Source organism: Penicillium roqueforti (assembly GCF_015533775.1).
Source record: "Penicillium roqueforti strain LCP96 04111 chromosome Unknown scaffold_20, whole genome shotgun sequence".
Lineage (NCBI taxonomy): Eukaryota > Fungi > Ascomycota > Eurotiomycetes > Eurotiales > Aspergillaceae > Penicillium > Penicillium roqueforti.
In genome coordinates, this window is record NW_024067584.1 from 202,522 (window position 1) to 221,662 (window position 19,141).

Sequence of the window (19,141 nt, forward strand, 5' to 3'; positions counted from 1 at the left end):
CTTCTCGTTTGTTTTTTTTGTCTTTGTTTTATATCTTTTTAAATTTATATATTTTTTTTTTTATATAATTTTTTTTTTTTTTTTTTTTTTTTTTTGAGAATAAGTCTCTGCCTGTGAGGTAGAAATGCCGCCGGATCGGGGTCGTGCCTCTAAAGCATGCACCTCATGCAGAAAACAAAAGACCAGATGCTACGAGCCCGGAATTCCTGGACGGGCATGTATGCGATGCGACCGACTTCACCAGAGTTGCTCGCTCGTCCAAATTATTGCTTCTGACGAGGAATCCGTAGCCCCCGCACCAGACACAGATGCTCGGTATCAATCCCGCAGCTCATGTTTAGTCTCAAACTGACAAGCTTCTATAGTTTGGAACGTCTTGAAAAGACTGTGGCTACTCTGCTCGATCGGCTTGGAGAAGGCCCAGCAGGTACTCCAGGTCATGAGTCGAGTAGACCTACCCCCGTGCGGACGAGCCCGGGACCTGGCGATGCGTACAAGGACGCGGAATCCTCCGCGGCTCCGATCATGGTCATCCGCGATCTAGCAACGGACAGCGGCATCAAACCAATGTCCGATGCCAGATCCCTCGGGGCTGTATTGGACGAGCTTATTTCGCATGATCTTGCACTTACGCTTATAACAATGTATGCTGCATGAATTACTTCATCATGGCGAATTGTCACTAACCTTTTATTAGTTTCCTCGATCATTACGGTCGATGGGTTCTCTTTGATCCGCAGTGCGAGCCAAGCGAGCTTCTCCGCCGAGTGAAAAAATCGAGCTTGCTATTCAGCGCTTGTTCTCTGATCGCCGTGCGGCACACTTCCGAGGAATTGGCTGCAAACTTAGCTCCGAAGTTGTATGAATATGTCCGGTCCCTTGCTTCCACCACCCTTCTAGTTTCCCCACAGCCTATAGAGTTCTTTCAGGCCACCCTAATCTTATCTTTGTGGTCGACAACGGTCGGACAGGTGCCTTTGAGTATTGATAGCTGGCTTTTGAGCGGTTTCGCTTTACAGCACTCCCATTCCAGCCCGCTGTTTACTGCTGTCACGACTCAGTCTCATCCCCCAAACATATTGGATGAGGAAACTATGGCTAATTGCTATCTCTGGAATCATCTCTGTCTTGCTCACATGCATTATTGTGTCGGAACCAGCCGTCGATCCATGCTACAACCCTGGCAAATCGAGCGATGTCGTGCCATCATTGTTTCGGATCATGCGACAAATTTTGAAGTGCGCATGGTGGCCGAGATTTATCTTTACTGGACTGTATATGAACATCTCATTCAGGAGTCGGTTGATTTACTGAAATCACTGGCAGCTTTGCAGGACTGGCGACGAAAATGGGAATTTGTCCTTGGTATGTTAATTTGACTTATATTTTTGCGTTTTCGCTAATGGGTTTTGCGATCAGAGCAACCAAGGTCTCAGTTTCTCTCAATGGGCTTTCACTTCTCTCATCTGCTTCTATATGAACATGCTCTGAAATCCAAGTCTTCCCGAGGCCGAGAACCAGTTGTGTCAGAAATGATTCGCCATTCCACGGCAATCGTGCAACTGGCCATGGATACAGTAGATGAGCGCACGCGCCATTTGACCGACCACATATACCACATGATCACCTTTGCGGCGATTGTTATCTGCCGCCTACTGAATGCCTACCAAGAACAGGTTGCCTCGACTCACAACATCGAGGAACTCGAATTTCTCATACGTGACTTAGTGCAGTGGATGTACTGCATTGGGTTACCATGCCATGCGGCGCATACTTTAGGAAATATCATCACGAAAGTGCAACAAAAGCTCCGACCGCATGTCGAGCTACCACCAGCAAATCTGCAACCAGACGAGCTACTTGGCGAACTTAACAATTATTATTTCCCCGAGTTTCTTGGATTGGGGATTTCAGCTAATGGGGATTGGGATCTTTTGTCCAATATGGGTCTCTTTCCGGAAAGCCCATCTATTCCAGGGAGACCTGACTGAGATATCAAGCCGTTTAATATGCGAGTTAGAAACCATATTATGCGGTAACATAGTGACAGCTCTTCACCGACCCCCATAATGCCTTTCAATCCACCGGAACAGAGGGAATACAGCCCCAGAGAATGCAAAGGTCAACTCGTGGCCTATATTTGCACCTTTCTTGCCAATCAAAGAAGCAATAGGACCCGAATACCATGCGGTTTTCATGCCAAGAGCAGCACCGAGGAACCCGAATCCGAAAGCCCCGATGGCGGCCCATCCGAATGGCAAATCAGCAATGCTGTTCCAAGCATCGAAATCATATCCATTCCATCCATTCCATCCATGCCGGAAAATGAAATGCTCTTCCATTACCAGAGTGATGTGGATCACAGTCCAGTACCCAATCACACTAAGCAATGTCTGCAGAGTATCCGAGAAATACCTGGCTGCACAACAACCAACGACTATCGCTGCGATGAATCCAAGAGTGACCATAATCACACGAGGAATGCGCATAGCCCACGGTCCTAGATTCTGTGCGTGTAGTGCAAAGGAGTAGTTGTTGGGGATGTTATTCTTTTCCAAAAATTAGCATGCAAATCAGAACACCAACTGGATCCATTAACTCACTGGAATTGAGCTCAATGCCGCAAGCACCATCAAGAACTTCCCAAATCCCCCTGCCGGCTCCAGTGCCATCTTGAGCAACCCCCCAATCGAAGAAGCCGTATACGCCTCTTTCCACGCTGTATTGGTTATAGTGCCTGTATACAAGGCCGCACCAAGAGTCTGAACAAGCACAGTAGGAACAAAGATACCCACATAGGTAGCACTGAAGATCTGCCAGCGCGGTGTATCCTTGGGCATGCGCACATTATAATCCGCCGCGCAATTCACCCAGGAAACCGAGAAGGAGAATATCAAAGCCATGTATGTAAGAATAGCAGCAGCTTTGTTTGAGCCCTGAAGATGAACATGGTCCTCGCTCGTGAGCTGTGAAGCACCCGTCCCAGCAGCAACACACCACACAATTAAAGGTGGGATCCAGATGAATGTGTCAAGACGATGGATCCAGTTGATACCGAGTACGCAGATGACCCAGACAGCCACGCAGATCACGATCACGCCGGCCCAAATGGGAAACCGGCCATCTGAGACGGCATGCAGGACAGCTGCGCCGGAGATAGAGTTGATTGCGTTCCAACCTGTTGTGGCGATCATGGAGAATATGACGACGAGCATGTTGCCCCAGTAGCCGAATGAGTATCGTCTAGGATTCGGGTGTCAGTTACAGAGGGCTACCTATAGGAATACATTACTCACGAGAACGTCGTCATGCGTAGTCCTGTTAGTCCAAATACGGATGTCCAGGCTGGTAGTAAATCGCTTGTGATGTTGACTAGGAGAATGACGATGAAGCAGTCCCAGAAGGGAAGGCCGAGAGAACCTCCCAAGGAGCCGATGTTGAGGGTGGCTACAGCCATGTTTGCACTGAACCTGTTGATAGAAAAGGGATACGTTAGTGGTGATCGATATTCATTCGGATATCTGTCTTACCAGAATGTAGCAGCATGCCAGAACTTGGTTGTATTCTGTTGTCGCTCTTCGTCGGTGACACGTTCGATGCCACCTTCTTCGATGGAGAATCTTCCATGAAAGAATGATTGATGAGGCCTCACTGGCTCTGCTTCAGACTGTGCTTTCTGTATAGATTCATTATAGCTGTTCATTTTGACGAATGGTCGAGATAAAAAGCTGAAGTGAACTGAGCAAATTGCGACTTTATGCCGGGGAGACACTCTCCTTTCTATATTTCCACAATATCTCCTTTTTTCTACTCATCTTCTTTCCATTGATAGCACATCAGACACTGAGGTCTGCCTATTAGCATCCATGATTGGGCTTATCTCGCGCCATATCGAACACCTCTTGGCTAATACTTATCGCCCGCGGCATACCGCGGCATGCCGGACCGGGATGCCCTAAAGAACATGGAGTATAATCCACTTCCCTCGATTTCGCCAAACATAAAGTCCCCTACATCTGCATTACAGCTCTTTTCGTCAGATCAACTTCTTCAATCAATTGACCTGTCTACAATGGAGCAGCACACATTCCGCCGCCGAGGCCTCGGTCTCCGCGGAGTCGACGCCGAGCGCGTCTCGCCAGGCTACGTTCTATACGCACCTCTCACCTCAAACACAGCCCACCTAGTCTCCACAACAGGCAAAGAAGTGCACCGCTGGACGCTCCCCCACCGCAGCGGCCGCCACGCCCGCATCCTCGCAGACGGCAACCTCGCCTACAACGGCGCGCACCCAGACGCCCCCAACCTCTTTCCAATGTGGGCGAAGTACCGAGGCGGCGTAATGATGCAAGTGAGCCCAGACGGCGAAATCCTACGGCAATACAGCGACCCCCTGGCACACCACGACCAGAACCACCTCGACGACGGGACAATCCTGTACACAACCCTTGAGCCACTCAGCAGCGCCGAAGCAGCGCGCGTGCAAGGCGGGATCCCAGCAACCGAAGCCCCAAACGGCATCATCTACGGTGACTGCATCAAACTCGTCCAGCCGTGGTCAACAAGCAACACCTCCTCCTCTGCGGACTTCGACGGCAGTGGCGGTAAAACAGGTGCCAAGCTGCTCTGGTCGTGGCGCGCGATTGACCATCTCGACCCTGCTGTCTTTGCTGCCCATCCGCACTATACGCGTGACCACTGGCCGCTCATCAATAGTGTTGCGTTTGACTCAAATGGGGATATCATTGCTTCGTCGCGCAATGCGTCGAGCGTGTTTGTTATTAGTCGGGCTACGGGTGCGGTCAAGTGGCATCTTGCTGCGCCGGTTGTCAGCCAGCAGCATTGCGCTCATGAGATTAACGAGGCGGGAGACATGTTGATTCTTGATAATGGTGTCTTCAGGCCTGGGATTTCGGTACCGTTTTCGAGGGCGATTGTTGTTTCTAAGGAGGGGGTTGTGAAGTGGGAGTATAAGGATTTTTCAACCGGAGGGCTGGGATTCTTCACGCCGTTTATGGGGTCTGCGCAGAAGTTGATCGGCGGGAATGTTCTGATTTGTGAGGCTGCTAGTGGGCGGGTTATGGAGGTTACTGAAGGGGGTGAGGTTGTTTGGGAGTTCGTCGTGCCCCAGCTGGGGAACTATAAGCAGGTTATGAAGAAAGAGGAGTTGGAGGAGATGGAGGCGATTGGGTTTGATTATCTTAGCAATGCGATTTTCAGGGCTTATAAGTATCGTCCTGAGGAGGTGCCTTGGGTTAAGGAATAGCGGAGATTCCAGGGGGCTGAGATTTGATATGCGAAATCAGATGTGACTTTCTGATTGAGTCTGTTGTACATAGCAGGGTAGGTGGTTTTTTCATGTTCTATAAAAAATATATATATCGGCTTTTGTCTAACTGGTGGTGATACAAGGTGTGTACAGAGAGAGTCTGATCAAGTGGATGGATACATGAGAACTGAGACAAAATGAAATAGAAGAATATGTGGCTGAGGGCTATAAGACAATGGGAATGAAAAGTGTAAACTGGATAACGAAAGTAGGTGTATCAGGCGAGGATTTACGTTCAAGATTTCAACCAAGTGATTCGCCGAGATGGGCTTCAGCAGACGGAAAGACTGTCTGAATGCCACCATCTTGGACGGCTCGAGCTTCAGTAGCGATTTCTTTGCTGGCAGCCGGCTTCTCCGCTTGCTTGGCTTGCTTGGGCTCAGGCGCCTTGTGCACGGAAGCATACTTCAAGAAGACGATGATCATGACTTATAATCGAGTTAGCTACACGAAAGAGCCAAATAGGAACAATGGGGCACTTACAAGCACAGATGGCAATCGTCGAAGCAGCGCGTCTAGTCAAAATCCATCGAAGACCTTCAATCTCACTCTTTCCATCGCTGTTAAGCGACACGGTGATCTTGTAGTTCAATTCCTGAACCGAGGTGTCGATGGTCCGCTGCGGTTCTCGCGTGGACATCTTGTGGTCATTGAACATGCCCTTGATGTCGTCTTTCATGCCTGAAAGTTCCTGGCTGAGACGCTGCGAGATAATATCCGTTTCATGCTGCAATTGCGTGCGCGAGGAGCGCTGGTGCTGTATTTCCGAGTTGCGAGCTGTCTGGAGCGATGACTGAAGCTCGGAGCAGGCTGCTTTGAACAGGTATTCTTCATTTTCGACATCAGATTTCGAAGTAAGGCTCGCCCTAGCCAAAGAGAGGTTGTTCTGCAGGATAGCCCGCACAGCCTTCATGATTGTAGTAGACTGTTCTTCGCTGTAGCCACCTTTGGACAGATCCTGTACCAATGAATATGTGTCGAAAGGGTGAACATACGGTGCTGCAGACAAATGCGGCGGGCGATCGTCGGACGAGGAGGGTTCCCCGGTTGGGGTTAGAAACACCGACGGCGAGGGCATGTGGAGGACATCCTCAAACGGAGTTTGGTTTGTGGATGAAGAGGTATCTGTACTTTCTTCCGATGGGGCTTCGGAAGCGGGGGACGAAGAGGCCGAAGCCTGTTCCTGTTCGGCGCCGTCTATATCTTTGGCCTGCTCCTCGCGCGGTTCCCGGTCCGTCGGAGGGTTGTCTTCCTTGTCTTCCTTGTCTTCCTTTGTTTCAGCTTCGGTTGGTTGGTCTGCGTTCCGTTGGTCTGCGGTCGGGGTTTCCGAAGAAGTGACATCTGCATTGTTTTGCTCGGCTTCCTGGGGCGGCGGTTCCGACTGTGACTCGTCTGGTGGAGCTTGCCCCTGGTCGGAGGCATTTACACCATCATGTCCAGCTGATGGATCGCCCGGCACCTCCTGATCGTGTGGACCCTTCTTCGGACGCAACGAATGAGCAGTATTCGGTTCGACGGCAGGACCATATCGCCGCTGGTAGGAAGCACGCTCCTGTTGCTGACTCGTATGGAAGCGTTGGTTAAGCCGGTATGGAATTCTAATTGAACGGTATGTTCTCGGTTCGCATGATCGCACCGCGCGCATAAAATTCGGATACAGGAACGGGAGCCTGGGTGTGGCCATGGTGGTAACCAGCATATGAAGAAGCTAAAGTCTTTTCCGCGGGGAATAATCAACGTCACTCCGTCTCCGGGCGGTGATGTATGGTTAGTCAGCTATACCCGTCCGCGGGTCGGGAGCTTCCTTAGCTGAGCTATCCGACCTCGGAAGGATCTGATTGGTTGCCGGTACCTGCTGTGGTTACTATTAATATGTACGGAGTACAGCTTGCCTATATATAGGTTCCTACAACTATTCTAGCGAAAGGAACAGGCCTGATAAAACGTGTATAGCCTGCCGGGGATAAATTTCGACGGACTAGCCCTTTTGCAATCATCTTATCCCAACGCCAAAGCCAATAAATGAGGGTATGTAGTAGGATAATGGTCTGGGTTTTCTTATACTCAGTATATGACGAGAATAGTAGCAGTGTGTTCTACTATCATTACTCGACAGTCTACATAGATATAATTTAAAGGATGTAACTAGATATTGGGACTGGTGGCCGATTTTGGGCATTCCAGAGAGAGATCTACTCGGTCCTATTACGATCCGCATGATTGTCTATCATCAATACGACTAGGTACGCAGACATAGCCCTGGTCCAACCGACCACTTACATGCAACCGCTAACCTAATTAGGCATCTGGATCTAGATAATATAAAAAAAGAGTATGCATACATGTGTAAAAGCCCAACTAGGTATATATATGTATAGTCATTGTCGGCAGATAGAGTACAATTCTTCTTGCAGAGATCTCTGTGAAACCCTTTTGTTTGCTGCATATGAGCAGCCGTTTGTTGTAGCATCTATGAAGGCTACCCACTCAGCCGCATCGGAATACTGCAGCTTTCTTCTCTCTACTATCTCTGATTTGATCAAATTTCAGACCCAGCATGGCCGACCTGATTCCAATCATTTCACAAATAGCTCATTGAGCATCTGACAGACCATGATGCAGATCCATAGTATCCCTATCTAGGAGAAGAATATACAAGTAATTGAATAGAGGGATTAATATGAAGTTTGGACCTCACGTCAACAGACTTAGACATCAGACAGCTCTGTAAAGTCACATGTCTGTTCGCAATACACGGATGTTGCCCTTTATGTTTCCATGTATGGATGTTTGTGTTTGTTTGGGACAAACAACGTTTATGGAAAGAGCGACTGAGGAAGAGGCATCTCCAATTCGGGAAGGCACGCGTCTGGTCATTTGACCCCCAATCTCTCCTCTTCCACTTCTCTCTCTCCTCTATCGACTTGTTTACCTCTTCGGTTCACCTCGATCTTGGTCCCTTCAAGCTATCAATTGAGACGGAGACGAACCCATTGTCTTGTCTTGGCCTGGCTTTCTAAACCATACCATTTCCTGTCCTAATACAAATCACATTAAAATCCCCCAAAAAAAGAAACATCCTTCGCCAGGCGTCAGGCGCGTCTATCAATCCCCATCTGTGTCGACCAACTTCTCGGCCCATAAACAACAAGCATTGAGTCTTATCACACCACAATGGCGTCTGTACAGACTCCGTGGACCTCAATTCTGCTTCAGGAAAAGCCTGGTCTACATGAATACAATCATGCCCTGTCGAATGTCGAAAAATACTACACTCGCTTGCAGCGAGCTATGCAAGATGAATCCATCCATGATCAACTAGTTCTCAACCCCGACCAAACACACTCACGTCTGCTGAAATCCTTTGAAATCTTGCGAACCAAGCAACTGCCCGGCCCTGTCGCCGAAGAGATCTTCAAGACCATGGTACTTCCATTCATTCACGACAACATCTTCTCGCCGCCGCAGATGATTCAACTCGTTGGATCTGCACTACCTCTTATAACAAAACAACATTCTCAATTCCTGCGAGACCTCGCAAGCACTCTCCTCTCTTCACAAGGCTTGTTCGATCACCTGGTGGCCAACGAAAATTACACAGTGATTCTGAAGGAATGGCTGTTCTCGAAAAGAACCCGTCTTTCCCTTGCTCTCTCTACGCAGGTTGGAGACAGGTTGGTTGCAATGTGCAATGCCTGTTCCGCTGATCATGGAACGGAGGCTACTGTAGAGAGTTGGGGGATTGCTCAAGAACTGATGGAATCCATCAATGCGCTCATTGACTCGTCTTACGAAGAAGAACTGAAACGGGCAAAAGTGGAAAATCTACCTCCTCTGGAATCAATGAAAGTTCTCAGTCGGGACGATAAAAAGTCAACCCTAGTTCAACAAGGCCCCAAGAAGGAATTGAAAAAGGAATTCACGGTCTCGGACGAAATCCTGCAGCAGATGGACCACTTCAACATCCTACCACCATTGTCCGCTCGAGGCCTCACCCATGCAGTGGAACATCTTCAAAATGAGATTATCCCAGCACTGATGCGCTCTGCCTTGGAAAGCTTCCCATGCAGAATCTGTTTGGATAGGCTCACTACCGGGAGCCTTACAGGTACTCTAGCCAATTCGACAGACCTGCCTTCAGATCGAACTACAGCACCGGGCAATGCCCAAGATATTTTCGGCAAGAGAGTCGGCCTTTGGAAGGTTTTGCTGTCCGACATCGCTTTCAAGAATATAAAGAAATTGGTTCACGGAGGTAAGTTTGATTTCCTTCAGTATGTGCAACTTGATCGTTTCTAACCGCATCTAGGCGAATTTGGCGGGGTGGAACAAAAGCTCAGAGATTTGGCAAGCGGCGAATGGAAAGGCAAAGATCTATCTCATCGTGTGGGATCTAAACAGCAGAAGAAAAGAATGCAAGTTCCTATTTTGGAAGTAAGCGCTTCTGCAACTGTGTCAATGTTGTGGCAGGTTGATGTTGGTTTTTACGATGAGCTTCCATGGGTACAGCAGCAGATTGTCAAAGGTAAATAACTACCTCATCGAGACTTCCGGATATAAGCTAACTTTGGCAGTGTGGCAAATTGTGACCTCGGAAGAGGAGGTATGTTCTAAACCCAAGCATCATGAGAAGTCTGCTAATTAGGTTTCACAGTTGGAAACTGCCATTGAGCATATACTTTTGATCCAGGAAACCTACACCTCTGAACTTGTTAAACTCTGTTTAGAACGTCCTATTCAACAATCTGATGGAACTTGGACGCCACAGCGGTTCGGAAACGTGAAAGAGACTGGGTCTTATCGGATGAAATCCATTGCTTCTTCCAAGGCAAGCCCAGCTTTGATTGAGATGTCAAGTATGGGGTTACCCCCGTCAGTCCCATTGAAAGCTGGATTGTAGGCTAACCATGAGTTTCCAAGACAAATTTTACAATCTCACTGAGCCGTTTTTGAAGTCGATCGTTGATGAGAATGACACAGAGGAGTTTCCGTTCGATCTCTCACCCGAAGAATTAGAAATTGTGAAACACTTCAGCACATCAACCTTGATTCTAGGACGAAGTGGTACAGGAAAAACCACCTGTCTGCTGTTCAAGATGCTTGCCAAGCATAAAGCAAGACAGTCAGCGTCGGATGGGCAGCAAGCCCGACAGGTATGTCTTTGTCTCCTCACAATGTCAGATGAGATATTAACATGAATAGCTTCTCTTGACTCGCTCCTCTTATTTGGCTTCAAAGCTTCAAACATATGCCAAAAGTCTGATAGACGCTCAATCCAAGGCTCCATCGACTGAAGAGGATGTAGACTCAGATCTAAGACCGACCTCCTTCTTCGCCCTGAAGAATTGGCACTTTCCAGTTGTCTGCACTTACGACGAGTTTCTTGGGCTTCTAGAAAACACAATCAGGTTTGAACATCTAATGCCAAACTTTTCAACATTTTCCCACTAACTGAAGTAGAATGGCGGATCGAAAAGACTTCTTAAGAGACATCAACCCCAATAAGACAAAGGGCCTAGAAGTACAAGGGGGAGACAAGCCACGAATTATTGACTTCAGTATTTTCAAAACAGAATATTGGGGCTCTCTTAGTGGATTAGCCCCACCATCTTGCTCTCCAGAGCTTCTCTTCGCAGAGATCATGGGCGTTATTAAAGGCTCCACCGTCACGGCAAAAAGCCTAAAGCCGTTATATCGTGCGGAATATGTCAAGAAGAATGCCAAAGCTTCTCCCGCTTTTACCTCTGAGGCAGAGCGTGAGAAGGTATTTGGAGCTTTTGAGCGCTATGAAAAGCAAAAAAAGCTTCGCAAGGAGATTGACGAGTTGGACCGTGTCGGTACCTTACTGAAGTCTCTGAGAGATAACAAAGCTCTAGCAGAGCAGATCCAACGCTGCTTCGAGGAGATTTATGTTGATGGTGAGTCTAGTTCTCAACATTCGAGAGCAAAGTACTAACTATGTGTTTAAGAAATTCAAGACTTACGTTGTCTGGACATTGTCTTACTTTTGGGTTGCCTTAGTGACGCCCGTGGGATTCACCTTGGTAAGGTCTCCTGAAATTCATTCACGAGCTTAATAGACTAATATAACATAGCTGGTGATACCGCCCAGTGCATCTCAAAGGACTCGGTTTTCCGGTTTCCTGAGATAAAGGCTTTTTTCTATGAACATTACGAGATCATTGCCAACGAACTAAATCAGCCCTCATTTGCCAAGCCCGTTCAATTCTCTCTGGCTAAAAACTATCGCTCGCATCAGGGCATTCTGAGTTTTGCATCATGGGTGATGCAGCTACTCTGGCATGGTATGAAAGATTGCAATGATCAGACTTGTTTCTATCTAACGGTTTATGTATAGGATTCCCGGAAACAATTGACAAACTTGACCCAGAGATTGGCTACATTGGCGGACCGAAGCCAATTATCTTTGGTATGTCGTATCGCATCGCTTCATTGGCACTCAATCACTAACAATTGTCGCATAGCGGGATTTGACTCCTCCATTCTTTCTGCCAAAATGATTGGTCTGGTCAAGCTTAATGACAAGGTCGCCGACTTCGGCGCCGAGCAAGTCATCCTTGTCCGAGACGATGCATCAAAGGACAAATTACAAACCCAAATTGGCGAGATTGCCCTTGTTTTGACAATCCTAGAAAGCAAGGGTATGGAGTTTGATGATGTTTTGGTGTATGACTTCTTCGGCAGCAGTGGACTTGGCAGTAGCTACCGGTGCCTTTACATGCTTGTCCAAGCATCACGAGCGCAGTTTGATTCTCAAAAACATGCGGTGGGTATATTCCATGAGATAATCAGCCCGTTATGATTGCTAACATTTTCAACTAGGCTTTGTGCTCCGAACTTAAGGTATATCTATCTCTTTGCTAACAATAGTTCTTGCTAACAATATTAACCAGTCGCTTTATGTTGCTGTCACTCGAGCCAGAAAGCAACTTTGGTTCATGGAAACCCAAGAGAACAGCGTTGATCCTATTGTGCAAACACTCTCACAGAGCAACAGCCTCAAGCTCGCTGAAATTGTGAAGCAGAAAGACCCCAATGTAAGTGATATTCTAATTAAAATGGCTTGCATACTAATCTCTTTCAGGTTGCGGAAAAGGTCATGGTTCTGCGAGCCGGTGGCTCAGTGGACCCAGAGAGGTGGCTTAAGAGAGCAGCACATTTTCTCCATCAGAAGAGCTTTGCAGAGGTAATATACTGCTCACTGGCTAGAGGAGAGCTTCATGCTAATAAAAGTTGAACAGGCATTGTTCAGCTACAAGAAAGCCAATAATTCTCGAGGAATAACACACTCGCAGGCCTGTTTGTATGAGCAAGAAGGAAGATCCCACCGAGCAGCGGGAGATACCGAAGAATTTACCGTATGCTATGAGAAAGCAATCGCTCTTTTCCTTGAGGTTGGTCTTATTACAGAAGCGGCGATGTGCTACGAGGGACTTGGACAGTTCGGCAAAGTTGCAGGTTTGTTTTTCAATCGTCAGGTCTGAGAAATACTGACCCCTTTTCTAGAAATCTGGAAGGAGCGTGAACAATATCAAAAGGCTGCATCTTTCTATGAGAAAGGCAATTTTTTCACCGAAGCTTCGGAGTGTTATCATGCTTGTGGCCAGTACGAGGCGGCAATCGAGGTCTTGCGCCGCGGAGACCAATTTGATGAACTCGTCGCCTATGCCAACAGGTTTTTACACCGAATTCTCTCTGCAATGATTACACAATATTAACTCTATATAGAAACCGCGAGTATCTTAGCGAGCCTACATTGGTTCGTTATTCGAGACTTTGCAATATCTTGCTGAAGCAGGGACGTGTCTCTGCCAGTCTGAGGGCAATAACCATCAATATGCTTGGATCAGATGTGTCCAAAATTGCCTTTTTCAAAGAGTTTGAAATGTGGAACCAACTGTGTACACTCTATTCATCAAAGTCCAGATGGTTTGAGTATTATGATCTATCAGTGGCTGTTGGTGACATTCCTGCGGCGATAAGCACATTACTGGTTCACAAATTGATACCAGTAGTCGACAAGCCAGTTGTTGAAAAGCTGTTTAGCTATTCCATGGTTGAAGTCTTGTACGCCCACAGGGACTTAATTCCGAGCAAGCCTGAGCGAGATGGGCTGCTGAAATCAGCAAAGTCAACTTATCTCGAAAAGCTTGGGGCACAGTGGAAATCGCTATTGCTGTTGGTCGACGATTTTGAGGATGTGGATTTACCCGCGTCAGTTAAAACCCTAGATAAGGGTCTTGTGAAGGATATCTTCTGTCTTTTTGTTTGTTTTCAACCGAGCCATCATCTGTGGGTAGTGCACTAATTATTTTCAGGTGATTGCTTTCGAGCCGTCAATATTCACCAAGCAAAAGACCGAACATCTTCCGATGGAGATTGTCATCCGGGTTGGAAAACTGCTGCAAGACCTTCATGCTCAGAACCAGTACTCCATTAAGTGCCTGGCTATGGCTTGTGGTATTTTTACCAATCCAAAACAAGAGAGCCATACGATCTTGCTCCACTGGTCTCCATTGAGGACTTACACAGCAACGCCTCTTGATGGTTCTTCATTCCAGAACTTGATTGACATTGCAAAAAACTTCATTCAAGAGAAGTTTACCGCAGCACTTGCTCAGTTCCATGAAAATGCACTCAGTCTCACGAAGAGGGATTTTCTGCCGACATGTGTCCATCATCTCTACAAAGGTAAGCTATATCCGTTGACGCTCTCTTAGGGAAATATTTAACGAGTTGAATCAGGATTCTGTCCAAAGTTTAAGACCAATGAATGCTCCTGGAAGCATGAGAAGCCCACTGCAGAATTCGCCATTGCTAAGTTGAATGTAAGTAAAACACCAAGAATTAATAATTGACCAACTAACACCTAGTTAACTCCCGCAGTGTCTTCTCGCTATTGCTGAGGTTTTTGCGCGCCTCACGCCTGTTTATTACCAAAGAGTCATGGGCAAGGCTTTCAACAAACCATTTTTGGGTCGTAGTAAGTGGTCGGTCCAATCTCGCTGTACGTTTCAGATCTGACATACTATAGGGAGAATCTGGATTCAACAGATCCAAGAGGAGCTTGTGATTGTCAGTTCACTGGAGCAATCTTCTATTGCAATTACAAATCTGCGTTTCAACTTGCAGAGCAACCCAGAGTTTGCTGCGACCGCATACTGCCTAGAAGACTTGCTGTTCTATCGCATGAACACTGAATGGGGCTCGATGAACAGTCTGAGCTCTTCTCTAGAGAAGGTCCAAGAAGCTCAAATTCTCGGTATGGTGAACTTCTTGATCTGAAACATCATAAATCGGCTCTAATAACCAATTTGAACCTGCAGGCCCTCACCCAGCCACGCGTTTTCAGCGAGCACTTATTCTGAATATGGATCGCATCATGCCACCACGCCCTAGACGATCCGGCCACCCGCTCGCGTTACCTTTGACAACGTTGAATGCTGCTGAGAGAATTCGGTCAGCGGTTGGAAGACGCCACGGTCAAGATTTTGTGAGAGATGAGTCTATATTACGTATCGGACTACACTAACCTTTGTATAGCACAACGGCATCAACACCTTTATCCAATGCCTCGAGAAGACACCTAAATCTTCCCTTGGCTCGCTCCATGCTGTTCTGTCTGTGTTCGAGTTTGCAGCTACGTATATTGTGTGTTTCCAAGTCTCGTTGATGGTATAACAGGTTACTAACATTGCACAGCTTTACATCGCCAATCCAGGGAAGGGTATCGTGATTCCTTGGTCCTGGGCTTTGCAGCATCTTTCAACAATTATGCAATCTCCCGTTAAAGACTATCTGTTCAAGGACAGAGAGATCCGAGTGCACATAACCGACTTGATGCACCTTGTCATCAGCTTCTGCAACCTTATGGAGCAAGTCGAAAATGCCTTCACCAGCGGTGCTCTGAAGTTCCAAGGACTGGGCCGCACCAGCCTCCCAATCCCTATTGTCAAACGGCGCTGCACCGAGCTTTTGACCACCGTGAATCTCAACCTAAATCACTGGCCCAAACAGCCAATTGGCTTTAAGGATATGGAGAAGGTGGTCAACAAGGTATGTGTCTTTGCTTATGACAATATCCCTAAAACAAGCTTGACTAAAACAAACTAGACACTTCGATCAACCCTTATTCCTCCGGGAATGGCGCTAGAATTTTCTAACAGTGATAAATTCCGGCAAAGTTGCATCCGCGAGTTTGCAGCCTACAACCGCAAAGATGAGCTGTGTGTCATTGCGCTTGACGATAGAAAGTCCGCTCCTCTCTTCTTGCGATCTTTCACACAAGGAAACGTGAAATTTATCCAGCTCAGTGATATCTTGAAAATATCGCGCATTACCGAGAACCAATTATCCATGGGTCTGGAAGAAGACTGGCAAGTTGACGAATATACCGGCTACGAGCTCGATATGATCACGAACCTTCAGCGACGTTGGCGACAAGTGATGGAGGTCATCGAGAACAACCGCCATAGGGCACAATCTCGCGAGGGCAAACTTATCCAGCACTTCCATGAGGTGTGCACGAGACGGATGAGCGTTCTACCTGCGGCCGCTTGGTCAACCCGAGATAAAATACACATGCGCAAGGTCATATTCACCGAAGGCATAAAGATCGCCATGTCTCTTGATGGTGTTTTGGACAGTTTCCGACAACTGAATGACCGGTGGAGGCAACAATTCCACAGCAATTTGTCCACCGCAAAGCTAGAGGAGCTCTCCGTTATTCGCGGACGTGTTCTGCCAATCGATGGGCAACTTGAGTACATCGTTGAGCACTGGTCTCTTAAGGGCATTGAGGAAGGTATGATGACCGTTCCGGCGGAGGACCTCGGTGTCTCAGCCCGTGAGGCCCAGCGCGCTCTCTGGGCTGTTCAGCGCGAGATTGAAATCATTAAATCTCAAGTTGAGATCATTGCGAAGAGCCCTGACCGGTAAGGGGGTTTCTTCCCTTCCATGATTGTTCAGCAGAGGCTCGATAACCGAAATCGGCAAAAAAAATTGAAAACGAAAACCGTCAGCAAAAAAAAAGCTAGTTAGCCGGGGAGATCTGTGTGGAACGAGGAGAATTTCTTAATATCTGGCTCCAACCATCTTATGGCTGGACGAGACACGAGACACGATTGTATGAAGTGAAATGTATGATATCTTGTTTGATTACTCTGTAATGGATTTTTGTCTGCGTACTATGTAATCAGTGTACTTTCTAACAGAAAAGTTACATTCAAGTACAGTATATATCCTTTGCTTGTTGTATTATATAATGTAAAGCATAGACGGGCATTTGGCAAAATACAGCATCCTTCTAGATAACCACTCACTGTCTTGCCAAGAGGCCAAACAGCAGCTCCGTCCGAGTCCAATACTCAGCCGCAAGCTTCTTGATAGTCTTAACAGTCTCCGCACTAGAACCAGCGCTCTTCTGAGCACGCTCGACGACACCAGCCAGCTGATTTCGCTCGCCGAGCATCTGAGACAGATACAGAGCGTCGAAGAAGAGCTGCACCCTCCAGTCGCGCAGGCCCGCGACTTGATCTGGATCTGGGCTTTGGATCTCTGATTTCTCCGCCGATTTATCTTCCTTCTGCTTATCTTCATTGGCAGTGGGGTGGACGTCCTTGGTCTCAGCCTTGCTAGGGGTATTTTCGCTGTCGAGATCATCCAAGGCAGATGCGATAGCCGCCTCGAGTTTCGTTTTCAATTCTTGCTTCAACGCCTGCACGGTGGACGGATCCCATAGGTCTAATCCGCACGTATCCATCGAGGAAGTGAGACGGCGCAGGAGCTTGAAGCTCGAAACCGAGGGCTGAACAGGTATGGCAGGCTCGCCTTCCCAGAGTGATCGGCCAGGCACGGTCTTGATCTTGCCTGTCTGGGGGTTTGACTTTGGGGATGGGATCAAGCTCAGCGAGCCGGCCTTGCTGACTACTTCGGTTGCAAGCAGCTTCTGTAGGTCAGGGACGATTTCGCTCGAGAAGACAAAGTCTCCAGATACAAAGCCAGCGGGGATATCTCGCCGGACGAGTCGTATAAGCCTTAGTAGGAAGGTGGCTTTTTCGCTGGAATACGAGGAGTTGAATGACTTGAAAGCGCTGCTGAATGATGTTTGGAGACTGCTGAATGCGTCCCGAACGGCAGAATGCAGAGAATCGGATAGGTGTAGGGGGTCATCTTCGTTGAGTCGGGGTGTTATGTCGATATCTTCATCTTCCACTTCACCTCCAACGAGAATGTCAGTCCATCGTATACGGCGTAGAGAGTCGATAGATTCGTTGACTGCTTCGATTGATGCTAGCCATGCTTGATACTTCATAAGGACGGTAGAGACGTCTTCGTCACGGCCCAATAATCTGTCTACTACGGTTCGTTTGAATGCCTGTGCGCCGTTCGTGTATTCTGCGGTAATGAGATCGGAATCCCACAGAGATCCAACGGAGTTGTGTTCGGTATTCTCCCATTCTGATATCATGTATGAAACTTGAGCACCGACTTCGCCTAGGCTTTGTGCTTGCGTATTCAGGATTCTGGCAAGCTGGTTATTGAAGACATTTCGAAGACTTTCGAGGACATTCACAGAGCCGTGAATGATCGTTGAGCCCCAGGACGATAGCCACAGTTCCACAGTCTCTGTGCGGAGCGAGAGAAGCTCAGAGAAATCGGTGCTGTGGACCAAGCTCTTTTGGCAGCCGTCGGAGAATTTATTGAAAGCTTGGAGTGACCATTCCTTGATTGATTCCACACCCTGGGTTCTGCTTAGTTCGCTGAGCTTGATCCAGGGGGTGAAATTCTTCACATCTGGAGCTACCCAGCGGCCAAGAACTTCGACCTCGAGGCCATCTAGACTCTGAATCTCTGGGTCGGAGAGGAGGGGCCTAGCTTTAAGTTTCATGAGCACATCCGAGAATCGATGCGATCGCAAGACCTTTGAAGCCTGAAGTGTTCGGACGAACAGCTGGAGGGCTCTAGGGATGTTCTCACGAGATACATCCAACTGGTTAACAATGATGCCCAGGCGCACTCGGTGAAAGCGATGGATCGCATCATCGGAAGAAGGGCTCTCTACAAGGCAATAGGCGGCCAATGATTCAATGATAGTGTCTTCCGTAGCGCTTGTAGAGGCAAGGCGTTTATCAATCCGTTTGATAAGTGTCTGCCGGAGGGACGCTAGCTGGTTCCAGAGATCATCGAGGAATGGAGGGACTGATTCATGTTTTGATAATGTCTTGTGCAGTAACCGCGAGACAACTAGAATCTTCGCAATCAGCAGGAGCGAGCCGCGACGTCGCAAAAGCCGGCTGATAGAGGTTGTACAGCGGTGGAGGAGAGAAAGCTGCGCTCCGAATGCGTGCTTCTCTGCGTCTATATCCACATTATCAGCTACTAATTCCTGATTTCCGCCAGAACTAGGTTCGTACCTTTCTCATCATCGCCAGTTTCTATTTGCCGGACATGAACATGCTTCCTTTCTATAAGCCGGGGGTTGCACCGGCGTCCAACATCGGCCAGAATGGATTCCACGCCTTGAATGTCTCGGTTCATAGCCACAATCGTCTCAGCCGTGCCAACTAAGTCACGATATCGTGTCCTATAATCGGATAATATACACATTAGCGAAGAAACAGCCCCTATGGCAAATCAATCACATACCCCACGAGAGCTCGGAGCTTCTCCTTATTGCTCGCGATGTCCCGACGCAGCTCCTGTTCCACGCGGCGGACAGTGGGAATGGGGTATTGGAACGCATCGTGCCATGATTTCAAGCTTGAAGGATCAGGCGCCTCAGGGGCCATG

At 47.9% G+C, this 19,141-nt stretch overlaps 6 protein-coding genes across 6 annotated transcripts; 3 read left to right on the forward strand and 3 right to left on the reverse strand.

The window, feature by feature from the left end:
• Positions 1-220: 220 nt before the first annotated feature.
• LCP9604111_7005 (uncharacterized protein) lies at positions 221-1,991 on the forward strand (the record flags this gene model as incomplete). The annotated part of the gene is made up of 4 exons (XM_039074990.1): positions 221-315; positions 366-644; positions 698-1,365; positions 1,420-1,991. 4 exons carry the CDS (start codon positions 221-223, stop codon positions 1,989-1,991), a joined length of 1,614 nt encoding a protein of 537 aa, XP_038927007.1.
• A 63-nt stretch (positions 1,992-2,054) lies between these two features.
• On the reverse strand, positions 2,055-3,703 carry LCP9604111_7006 (purine-cytosine permease family protein; the record flags this gene model as incomplete). The annotated part of the gene is made up of 4 exons (XM_039074991.1): positions 2,055-2,549; positions 2,604-3,243; positions 3,297-3,470; positions 3,531-3,703. The coding sequence occupies 4 exons, from the start codon at positions 3,701-3,703 to the stop codon at positions 2,055-2,057; spliced, it is 1,482 nt and encodes a 493-aa protein (XP_038927008.1).
• A 369-nt stretch (positions 3,704-4,072) lies between these two features.
• On the forward strand, positions 4,073-5,266 carry LCP9604111_7007 (uncharacterized protein; the record flags this gene model as incomplete). Its single annotated transcript, XM_039074992.1, has 1 exon — positions 4,073-5,266. One exon carries the CDS (start codon positions 4,073-4,075, stop codon positions 5,264-5,266), a length of 1,194 nt encoding a protein of 397 aa, XP_038927009.1.
• A 306-nt stretch (positions 5,267-5,572) lies between these two features.
• Positions 5,573-7,013, reverse strand: LCP9604111_7008 (CCDC90 family protein; the record flags this gene model as incomplete). Its single annotated transcript, XM_039074993.1, has 2 exons — positions 5,573-5,757; positions 5,813-7,013. The coding sequence occupies 2 exons, from the start codon at positions 7,011-7,013 to the stop codon at positions 5,573-5,575; spliced, it is 1,386 nt and encodes a 461-aa protein (XP_038927010.1).
• A 1,490-nt stretch (positions 7,014-8,503) lies between these two features.
• On the forward strand, positions 8,504-16,288 carry LCP9604111_7009 (uncharacterized protein; the record flags this gene model as incomplete). Its single annotated transcript, XM_039074994.1, has 25 exons — positions 8,504-9,584; positions 9,639-9,854; positions 9,904-9,932; positions 9,984-10,185; positions 10,250-10,482; positions 10,532-10,737; positions 10,790-11,247; positions 11,299-11,373; positions 11,425-11,634; positions 11,688-11,759; positions 11,815-12,116; positions 12,173-12,193; positions 12,244-12,387; positions 12,435-12,536; positions 12,592-12,808; positions 12,857-13,025; positions 13,079-13,616; positions 13,669-14,041; positions 14,096-14,178; positions 14,237-14,333; positions 14,385-14,612; positions 14,677-14,843; positions 14,894-15,001; positions 15,053-15,406; positions 15,464-16,288. 25 exons carry the CDS (start codon positions 8,504-8,506, stop codon positions 16,286-16,288), a joined length of 6,510 nt encoding a protein of 2,169 aa, XP_038927011.1.
• Positions 16,289-16,667: 379 nt separating this feature from the next.
• LCP9604111_7010 (COG1/VPS51 family protein) lies at positions 16,668-19,140 on the reverse strand (the record flags this gene model as incomplete). Its single annotated transcript, XM_039074996.1, has 3 exons — positions 16,668-18,709; positions 18,766-18,935; positions 18,998-19,140. 3 exons carry the CDS (start codon positions 19,138-19,140, stop codon positions 16,668-16,670), a joined length of 2,355 nt encoding a protein of 784 aa, XP_038927012.1.
• Between the last annotated feature and the right edge of the window lies 1 nt (position 19,141).